Source organism: Archocentrus centrarchus, chromosome 1 (genome assembly GCF_007364275.1).
Source record: "Archocentrus centrarchus isolate MPI-CPG fArcCen1 chromosome 1, fArcCen1, whole genome shotgun sequence".
Taxonomy (NCBI): Eukaryota; Metazoa; Chordata; class Actinopteri; order Cichliformes; family Cichlidae; genus Archocentrus; species Archocentrus centrarchus.
In genome coordinates, this window is record NC_044346.1 from 31,519,513 (window position 1) to 31,530,550 (window position 11,038).

Below are 11,038 nucleotides of genomic sequence, written 5' to 3' on the forward strand. Positions count from 1 at the left end.
CAGAGTCTGTGAGACTGCAGGAAAGAGGAAGCTCACTGGGCCAATGTATTACTCATGAAGCTAATTACCCTCCAGTTAGCTCCTGCAGGACAAAGCACAGTACAACACAAAACTGAGGCACATAATACCTGGAGACCCTAGGGGGGTCACATAAATATAATAAGCTTTTCTTTTCAACCCCAAAAGTTATTATAGAAATATGTTTGCTTAATTATTATTTTTTAATTGTTGATAAAGCTTATAATATCCACCCACTGGTGACTTTGTTAAGTACACCTCGCTACTACTTGGGGTGGAGCCGCTTTTGCTTTCAGACCTGCCTTAATTATTCATGGCATAGATTCAAAAAGGTGCTCGAAACATTCCTCTGAGATTTTGGTCCATACTGATATGATATCATCACACAGTTTCTGCGGATTTGTCGGTTGCACATCCATGATGCAAATCTCTCATTTAATGTTTAAATTGATACATTTAAGTTTCAGAGCTCTAATGTACAACCATCACCTTAGAAATAAGCAGCAGCACCAAGAGTGCACTCAGCCATAAAATAATTAACTGGAATTAAAATGTTTAAATCACCAGATTAGCGATTTGCTGCATCTATTGTTCTTTTTAAGAGTGCTACATATTACTGGTATTTTTTAAGAAATGTTTTTTTAGTTCTTCACCATTTGATAACATCTCTGGAGTAGGTGGCATACACAGGGATCATTTTCTGTGATCGCCCCTTTTAGATTGGTTAAATGTTGCCAACACCACCCCTTTCATGTGAACGGGAAACCCTGGGTTAACCACCAGCTTTGTGTAACCGCTTATCCTGATTGTCAGTGTTACAGTAACTGAATCCAGATAATGGAAAGATAGCCTGGGTATGTTGATCCCACTTTATAGTATAAGACCCAGATGTAGATTTTACACAAAAATATATTTGGCAGACAGGCCATTACACAAAAAAGTACTTATATTTGAGGCCTTCCGTAACCATAAATCATCTCATGACCCCTTAGACCTTTGCCACTTTTCAGTTAGACCCCTTGGCTGGGAACTACTGAAGTACCTATCAAATTCCATAGCAACCAACTATAAACACTTACACATTCATAAATCAGTATTAATCTTATAGCACAGAACATGTAATCAGAAAATAACCAAATATCTCACATTTTATGAATGAATTTGTCTCCATTAAATTTCTATTAATTCTGGTGCATTTAATTGCAAAATTATTAAATTATATTTTATTTTGGCAGTTTTGGGCCTCCATAGTTTAGAGTGATACTTTTAGTTTACACAAGTCTCCCATCACCTGCTGCACCCTCTCATGTCTCTCATCTTGTCCGGGACTAAGGACAGACGAGGACTGGAGAGAAAACCATATCCCCACCCCTTGGTCATAAGTCCTGCTGACAGAAAGCATCTAAAATTGGAGTGCGTTTCCTCTTGAAACAACCAATCACAATACACCTCGAGGCCAGCGAGAAACCACAGGTCTACCTCTCATTTAAAGCACACACACAAGGTCTAATTTTAGCATGACCTATGAGAGGACGCAATATACGACATGGGGGGAGTTTGGGATGGCAAGTGTATAAAACATGTAATTGTAGCACTACAGCTAATGCTCTTCTACAATAAATGAGATGGTATAGCTATGGTTGGTACTATATTAGGGTTGATTTGTTTTTAAGCCAGGCAATAGTGTGAAGATGGTAATTTGATCTTTACAGGCATACTTCAATGGGTCACATTGATCAGAGGACGCCATCTGGAGGCCAGGGTGCATATTAATGACTAACTGATGGAGATCAGTGTAATCTGTAACTATTAAAAAGTAAAACACAAGCATTTGGGAAACAGAGACAACAAAAAAAAAAACAAATAGAAGATGAATAAAGGAATTAGCTTCAGCTTCTTTAATGTCAGCTTTTTGACTTCCATACTAAATCAGTGGCTGATGCAACAGGTAAAATACATTTAACATTTACATTTAACATTATGGGGATTTAAAAAAAAAAAAAAAATACAGAGAAATACAGAAAAATACAAAATACACAGGACAGACCAATGGCAGGCCTAATGCCTTTCCATCATAATGATTTGAAACACACTGTGTAAATGATTTAAGCCTTCTTGTTGCCCTTGCACAAATTAACATCACATTCTCCTCCAAAAGAAAACAAGTGCCTTTGGGGTTTAACAAGAAATCAGAAGTATGATACAATTTGAAATGACCTTTGAATGTCCTTAATCTGCTAGAAGACTAATGCTTATATCTGACAGACAAAAGAAAACATTAAAATTTTTGTTCCATCTGCATTCAGTCTTTGTAATACTGTCAGACAAACAAATGACACTTATTTGGTACGTGATGATTTATGTGGTTTCATTTTTTAAAAAGACATTAAAGACATACATTAACAGCTTGATGTTACCGCGGCAGCCATCTGCTGCCTGGTGTGCACCAGGACCACGCGATGGCCCACTGGGTCATTACCGTTTAACAGCCCTCGAGACTGTAGAGCTAAAACAGACAGATTGTTAATGCACTTTTGCTCTTCAGTGAGTGTATGCATACAGCAATCCCACATCACAACATAAGGCGATAACTGTGAGCAGCGTGCACAATTACATCTGTGCTTGTGTGTAATGTGATGATGTCACCACGACGTCCACTGTCAGCATGACACTCAAGTATCAATAAATAATTTGGATTTCATTTCAGAGCAGTCCTGAGTCCGTTTTTCAAATTTTATGGCTGAATAGCTGTTTAAGATGTACAGTATGAATGTCCACATGCGCACACACTGACACACTTAAACCTGTAACATAATGGTGTGTCTGTGTGTGCGCACGTCTGCCTCTCTGTGTGCTCAGTTTTTCTTCTTGAGCCCAGAGCCACGATTGTTGAACAAGCTCAGCCCTGATTTGCCGTTCCCATTAGCCACTCCACTGACTGTGACTCCAGGCTGCTGCAGCACTTTGTCCAACGTCGTTTTCTTAATGGCTGCTGGAGAGATGCGCTCCTGGTCTGCCAGGTACTGCAGCTCCCTGTGAGGACAAGAGAAACCCTAATATCAAGAATACAGTAAAAATGAAAGGTTGCTTGTGCTTGACACGTTTCCTTCACAACAATAACCAAAGGCTGAAGACAGAGACAATTTAAAGTGTCAGAAAACTGAGTCAGGGCCCAAAGTAGAGTGAAATATGGGGGGGGGCACTACTGACAAGCTGCCTTTAAAATCATTTATTCAACAAAATGCATAAAATATCTAATGCCATCTCCTTAAATGAAAATTATTTTGTGATTTTCTTGTGTCAATTTAACAGCTTTGGACCATTCATTAGGAAAAAATATCAAGTTTTAAGACGGTTGTCGTCATTGTTTGTTTCCTTTAAACCTTATTCATTCCGAGAAGTCACACAATAATTAGTGCTTGCAGAACTACTCTAATTCATGACAGCTGCAGGAGAGAAAACATGGATAAAGTTGGTGAGGTCTTGAGGTTTGATTACAATTTCCAGATGCAGCCATCTCACCGTGTTCTGATACAAGAAGCCTCCACTGCGTTGATCAGGAGGCTGCGGAAGCCACCGCTCTCCAGGACGTGCAGGGCGTGGATGGTAGCGCCCCCTGGTGAGCACACATTGTCCTTCAGCTGGCCAGGATGCTGCTCTGACTCCAACAGCATCTTAGCTGCTCCCTGAAAGTGAAACGGGAAAATGAGAAAAATGTGAAAACAAAGGAGGTAATGCAGAAACAGTGTAGAGGTTTCAGCACCCATTTCCAAGAAGCATGGACAAAAGAATAAAGCAAAGCACAGATTAAATAATACAGTTGAGACACAAGTGTTGCAGCTTGAACCTCCTGCTGAAACAAGGTCCGGTCTCAGCTACAGAAGTGTTTCAGCTTCCTCTCTCACTTGTTATGATGTCCTAATTATGGGGACTTGTGTTGATCCTAAAGCAGTTGTGATATAAATAGAGTAGATACACTGATGCAGAATCACACCTGATGGCATACCTCAGCAAAATATTTTTCACGTTGGCGTACAACATTTGAACAAGCTCTTGGATGATTGTGAGGTTGGTTACCATTTCCCACAGCTTACTTACCAAGTAACAAAAATTATGTGACAAATTATTAAATGAGCAATATTATTACAAAGCTCAGGGTTAGTGGCACAAGAACCAGTTTTCCACCTGCTGCAGGTGCTCGTTAGCAGCTCAAATGGAGCTCATTGCCAGCTGCAGTCTAAAACAAAGGAGACCGAGCCCACCCAAACATGGGGTGAGATCCTCACAGATGAAGCAACTAAATGAAATTAAGGGCCATCACAATAGCACCCTGGTCAGGGAGCCAGCCTCGAGGAAAAAGCATGAAATAGAATGTGTCAAGACTTTCAAAATAAGAGCCAGGAGTTCCGCCCTGGTAAAATAAATAAATAAATAAATAAATAAAAATTGTGAATGCTTTTGTTCAACCGGAGGGTTGAAAAAGATGAATAAAAAGATGAATAAAAAGCTAAATGCACCCCACCCAAGTAAAGTGTAGAAAAGACTGTATAACACCTGGAAAAAAAAAAAAAAAGCAGAAAAAAACAATTTGTAAGCAGAAAGAAACTGAACACACACACACACACACACACACACACACACACAGACACACACACACACACACACACACACAGCACAGATGAAGCCTGAAGCAGCTGCCATGATAACAAAAACTGAAATTAGTAATTTTCAGTAATGTCTTTGATAAACTGCCAAAGCCTAATCACACCCCAACAGCGCCTGTATAGAACAGAATCAAACTATATTTAAGTTTAATGTTAAAAAAAGGAGCAATTTAAAATTTGTGCAGACCCTGCAGAAAAAAAGCTGCAGGATCAAAACATATCCTTTTCTTCTTCTCTGGCAAGCCCAAGTGCCCGGCAGGTGTTTATTTTTCTTGAGTTTCATTATTTTTTCATTGAACAAAAGTCAGCAGTTATCAGACAGTAAAACTGCTGGATGCACTGAAAACAGCAACTCAAGCTTAATAATTTTGTTGCCTCCAAACATGCAGCGTAGCAGATCAAGGAAATTTAATATTTAGAATAAGTCAAACAGAAGAGACCTGAATGTGACACACAGATTTTAGCACAACTGACCAACAGGGCCTGAGCTCCAAGTCTGACAGCGAGCCTCCTCGGCAGTCCCATCTTCACTCCTCCATCTGCCAGAGCATCCAGGGCTGTGAACGCCTGTATAAACACATTTCTATTATTTCAAGCAACAAGAGTGTCATCAGCATATCTTCAAAACATGTACACCCATCATATAAATTCAGCATCACCGGCCCCAGTGCAAGAGCTGAGCCATTTCTGCCTTGGCATAGTTTGAGAACCAGCCCACATTTCATCAGGTTTGAGAAACATAGAACATAAAAGGTATGCAGAAAAGGTTGAGGTAATTTTGGTGGGAAGAAAATCACAGTGGACACAATCTGCAAATCATCTGTACATTTCTTGTTATAGGCCCTCCTATCAATTTTGTGCCAGTGCCACCAGAAAGTCTTTTTTGGGAGGCGGAAATGCATCTAACTGGTTCTAAATTGGCCAGCAGCACCACATCAGTAGGAGAGAGGAAGCAGTAGTTGTACTGCATAAAATTAAATTTTTCTCAGTTCAATTCCGTTTTATTCCTGAAGTGTCAGTACATAACAACAATGATCAAAGCACATTATGATATAAGAAGGTAAAGACCTTCAATACTAGAGAGAATCCCAGTGGTCAGGCAATCCCCTGTGAGCTGCACTTGGTGACAGCAGGGAGGAAGAACTCTCTTAACAAGAAGAGACCTCCAACAGAACCAGGATAAGGGAGGCACAGCCATCTGACTTGACCAGTTGGAGGGTGAAGGAAGCAAACAGAAAACAAACTACGAGAGAGTAGCCATCCTTTCCACTTCCCCTTTATCGATTACCCATCCCAAAATCGGCAAAACACTAAACAGTCTCCCAGAATATTTACAGTGTCTCCATCCTCTCTTCCTTTGCTCTATCAGGTTTCTTCCTGTTAAAAGGACTTTTTCCTTCCCACTGTCGCCAAATGCTTGCTCATAGGGGGCTGTCTGATTGTTGGGGTTTTTGCTCTATTATTGTAGCGTCCTTACCTTAGTATATAAAAAGTGCTTTGAGGAATCTGATTTTGTGATTTGGTCCTATATAAATAAAAGTGAATAAATAAATAAATAAATAAAAGTTTTTACAATGTGCTGTTGGTCAGCAAGCTCAGAAAAAGAGACTTTTCCTCAAAGCCCTTCAAATATTTTTAGAACTGCTGTCTAAAATCAGTCCTCCTAGAAGCAAGTCCCACCAGTCGGCATGCCTTTTGAAACATCTCTGTCCACTTAGACAGTAAATTTAAAGCTTTAATTCCACGAGAAGCAGAATATGTCAAGAATCATTAATCAAATCTAATAAATTAAAAAAAAAAAAAAAAAAAAAAAAGTCTTTCCTCATGGATGTTTTAGTTCTACCACCAACAACACATTGCAAAAATCTCCCAAAGATTTCAGTTCAGGATTCTTCAAGCCTGTCTTTTACAAACTCTCTGGCTAAAGCTCAGGTTCTATGCAGAGAGCAGACAAAAATCCAAAAGGCACAATTACTCTTCATTTCCTCCAATACCGTTTGCCTCTGTCTGCTACATACTAAATTTGATGTGACCATTTTGGCAAGCACGAAGGATTGAGATTTGAAAAAAAAACACTCATGGCACTACAATTACTACGGACAGGCTCCTTACAATTAAAAAAAATAAATAAATAAAAAATAAAAACCAACTTCTTCTCCATGCCAGTGTTTTTTCCTGTGCCTAGACCTCAAGCCTGAAACAATTTACACAATATTACCAGCCAGTGAACAACAGGGTGAACATGCAGAGGTTTTTAAACAGTCAGTGCAGTCGTGACTTGTAGGTATGAAGCCAAAACAATATGTTCTTGAATCAACCTAATCACAAAACCAGACATTTTCTGCTTGCATCTATGAAGAAGTGCCTACTTTTCACAACATCTTGTCATGAATCGAACACTCCACATCATTATTTTTGACATCTTATAGGCTAAATAATTAATCAAAGGCTAATGATTAGTTTCAGGCCAGGCTGTGAAGCCTGACAGCTGAAGATAAACGCAAGTAATAGCAACCAGTCTTTGAAAAATACAGCACATCAGATCATTCCTGCATCAATCCAAATAAATCCCAGTAGCTCTAAGTGCAAAATGAAGAGGGGAGGGGAAAAAAAAAATAAATCTTAATACACACTACAAGATGAAGGATGCTTCAAAATTTTAAAGGGGATCCATTATCCATCCACCCACTTCTTCTGGTTATCCAGTTTAGGGTCACAGTGGAGCTGGAGTGAGTCCAGAGTGGGGCCCTTGAGCAAATTTTATTAAAAAAAAAAAAAAAAGTGTTTCGTCCATCACATTGATGGTGATTTTCTTTTCGGGAAAAACTAAAACCACTTCGGGGCCCACCAAAAATTTTTGTATGCACAAATTTTTTTTTTTTTTTTAAATAAATAAGAGAAAACCCCTCGTCGAGCAGTGAGGCTGGAGCCCGTCCCAGCTATCATGGGGTGAGAGGCAAGCTACGCCCTGGACAGGTCACCAGTCTGTAAGCAGGGGTAAAGAGCCCATCATAGTTGCCGCATTGGTCATATTGTGCGCAGTCAGTGACGTTGCTCTGTAGCATTTATCCCAGCACTGAGGGCACGAGTACTCGCTGCAGTATCCTCCTGAACGTTAGGTATTGCCACTCAGACAAAACCTCCACTTCAGCGTGGAGAGGGGAGGAAGTCAAAACCAGAAGCAAACAAATTTGCTTTTCATTGTTTGTTTTTTTTTTTCCAGGAAGTCTCATCGTTTCAAACTGACGCAACATCTCCCTCCGTATAACCTGAAAATCTGAGCTTTTGTATGGATATATAATTGAAATGGCGATAAAAACCGACACCATCGGTACAATCGTGTCTTCAATCTGGCCACATCAGCCACAGCACCTGCACGTGCTTACAAAAATGAGAGGAGCTGAGAGTCTGTTTCAGACTGATCTGAGGGGCCGCACCAAAGCTCAGAAGAAACAAACAAACAAGACTGATTTTGAATTTTAATTATGCAAAACTACTCTAACAGAATCCAAGAATTAAAAAATAAATAAATAAAAAAATAAAAAAATAACAGAGATCCGGAACTGAGAATAACAAACCTATTTGACAGGAAGCTAAAACGGCTCGTTTAGCACAGTGGATGAACTGAGGGCTTGCACCAAAGCCCAGTAAAACAGGAATAATTGAATAATTAACTGAACTGGGTTTCAAACAAAGCTGTTTTTATCTAGTTCAAAACTTGGCCTTATAGGGCTCACTACCCCCCCATACGCACACCAGGTCCACATATAGTCAAGGTAATTTGTCAGTGTTACCTTAACAGCAGTCTACCCATTTCCTGTTATTTCTAGGAACTAGAGAAAATGCATTCTAACCTTGAAAAAGCAAAACAGTAACACACTTGAAGAGTGTCATGTTTATCACAGTCCCGGTGATTTTCTTTTTAGGAAAGACTACAACCTCTTTGGAGGTACCAAAAAACGATTATGCACAAAAACCCTATTATAGCAGAGTCATAATGGGGTGGAATTGGAAATGAGCATAACAGGTCCCCTTTAATGAATGAATTCTGCAGCCGACTCCAATGTGGTCTATTTTAGGTTGAAGGATTACTCAGATTATTTCATCCTTGCCAGGCCTCAAAGTAATCGCCAAACCCTGGATCCATCAGACTTTACAGTCATCTTTCCAAGAAACAAAACCACCCACAAAGTGACTTACATAGGCAGGTCCACTGCCACTCAGACCGGTGACAGCATCAATCAGGTCCTCCTCCACCTCCGTGCAGAAACCTACACTGGCCATCAGCTGCTCCAATAATTTCCCATCCTCCACCTTGATAAAATGTCACAGAGATAAAATATTGGTTAATGAGGTTAAAATAAAACTGAAGCCCCACTCCAACATTACCTTATCTTTCTGATGATAAACACCAGTCATAAATATTTAAATCATTCCATTCATCTCTCTTTACCTCTGCATGTGTCCCAGTGGCATACACTGTAGCTCCCTCTTTCACCACCACTGGAGTATTGGTCATACACCTCATGACTTTAGGAGCTGCGCGGTACTGAAGCAGCTTCTGTAGATTTACAAAGGAAATGTAGGAGATGTTGGTAAAAGAGACATGCATTTAAAAATCATGCCAGAATAGCTTCATTTAACTTAGTGAGATGCAAAAAAACAAAGTAGCACATCAAAGAGACGTCTAAAGCATGTAAGCTTCTAAGATTGATAAGTCTGCATTTCATAGCAAGAGACCAAGTACAGCATCAGAGACCACAAATTAGATAGCAAAGGAGGACCATAAGGGAACAGATTATATGCACTGCTCAGAGGTTGACACAGAGATTCCTACAATGTAAAACATTCAGTACAAAACAAAGAATATTTAGTTTATCAAGTGCAACTCAATTCAAAGTTTCATTATTAAAATTACCTGCAGGAGAATTACAAAGACACACTCATCCACGTACACAATATAATGTAAATACTGTACATAATTTATATACTGGTTTTAGTGTAACATTTATATTTTATATTTGTGCCAATAAAGTATTTTAAATTGACAAAAATTGAAAAATGTGAGAATAAAGCTTGACCTTCTCTATGGAGCTTATGGTAACACCTGCTGCACAAGAGACTATGAGATGACGGTCCTCGATGTCTGGCCCAATTTCATCCAGAACGAAGGGGATAATGTGGGGCTTTACAGCCAGAAAGAGCACATCACTCTTCTTGACAGCTTCTTTGTTGCTTGTAGTCAGGTTCACTCCCATTTTCTAGAGGAGAAAAGGAAAATTTAAAAGGGAAATTGCGATAAAGACTGCAGATGTTAAGACGTGCAAGAGAAAGGGAAACAGGTGATATCCCAATGTGCACACTTTATAAACTCTCAGACAAACCCCCACACTTGAACTTGAGGGAAACTTCTTACCCTCAGCCCTGACACGGTGGGCAGGTCTGTGTCTGGGGAGCTGGCTGTAATCCTGTGTGTAGCGATTACACCTGATGAAAGAGACAGAATAAGTAGAGGTAAATAACAGCTGTAAGGTAAGCCCTTCCTCAGACCCCACGCAAAAAAAAAAAAAAAAAAAAAAAAAAAAAAAAAAAAGGGAGGCAAAAATTTTTTTTTTAAAGTAGATGATAAAAAAAAAAAAAGGAGTAAAATACACAAGAATAAATAACAGAAGAAAGCAAGGAGAAGACTCATATTCGCATTACCTGCAGCAGTGAAACCCTTCACCAGTGCATGAGCCAGCTGGCCCGCTCCAATGAACCCAACACTCATGATGTGGCTCTTCTAACCTGTGGGCGAATGGGTCTCTTTAACTTTTCACATTTTACTCCTGGACTTGGTGAAAAGTAAAGAGAAACGTCCTGTATCTGGTCCACAGACAACCAATGATGATGAAACATTCCCCTGACACTCTGCCAGCACCGATGAGTGACTTCAGCAGGATATGGATGCAGGTACTGATTTACAGCCAGCTTTACATCCAGATAAACCCTGTCTACATGTCCAATTTTTAACAAAAACTCAGCTTTTATTTGACTGTGCATGGAGCTAATGGCACCGAGTTAGTGCCTACGCTGTATAAATCCAGGTGAATCAGAATTTTACACGTTTTCAGTGTTAAACTCATACTTGCACAGCTAATTAGCAGTTATTAGACGGAGTTAATCTATGAAGCGTTACCCTTAATTAAAATGACAAAGCCATTAGCTAGCTGATGAGCTCCTGTTTCGGCTAGCCTCTTAGCTACTTTTATGTCCACAAATGAATGAAAAATATGACCAATACGTATTAAACATGCTCACATACCTTATCCAGACGCTCAAGCTAATGTTTTTGAATTAGCAGATATAAAATGACG

General features: G+C 39.6%; 1 protein-coding gene across 2 annotated transcripts in view; it reads right to left on the minus strand.

The window, feature by feature from the left end:
• Nucleotides 1-1,893: 1,893 nt before the first annotated feature.
• Nucleotides 1,894-11,038, minus strand: part of pycr1b (pyrroline-5-carboxylate reductase 1b) — a 9,236-nt gene continuing 91 nt past the window's right edge. Inside the window, exons 1-10 of one of the 2 annotated variants that reach the window (XM_030743254.1) lie at nucleotides 10,987-11,038; nucleotides 10,386-10,469; nucleotides 10,099-10,169; nucleotides 9,764-9,943; nucleotides 9,136-9,243; nucleotides 8,883-8,996; nucleotides 5,157-5,249; nucleotides 3,541-3,704; nucleotides 2,958-3,051; nucleotides 1,894-2,812 (exon numbers count right to left, since the gene is read on the minus strand). The exon at nucleotides 10,987-11,038 is cut by the window's right edge and continues 91 nt beyond it. In XM_030743254.1, the coding sequence (XP_030599114.1) occupies nucleotides 2,771-2,812; nucleotides 2,958-3,051; nucleotides 3,541-3,704; nucleotides 5,157-5,249; nucleotides 8,883-8,996; nucleotides 9,136-9,243; nucleotides 9,764-9,943; nucleotides 10,099-10,169; nucleotides 10,386-10,452 (933 nt within the window). In that variant the 5' untranslated portion in view covers nucleotides 10,453-10,469; nucleotides 10,987-11,038 and the 3' untranslated portion in view covers nucleotides 1,894-2,770. Of the gene's footprint in view, nucleotides 3,052-3,540; nucleotides 3,705-5,156; nucleotides 5,250-8,882; nucleotides 8,997-9,135; nucleotides 9,244-9,763; nucleotides 9,944-10,098; nucleotides 10,170-10,385; nucleotides 10,470-10,986 lie in introns of both variants that reach the window. The other variant, XM_030743249.1, reaches the window with a different exon arrangement.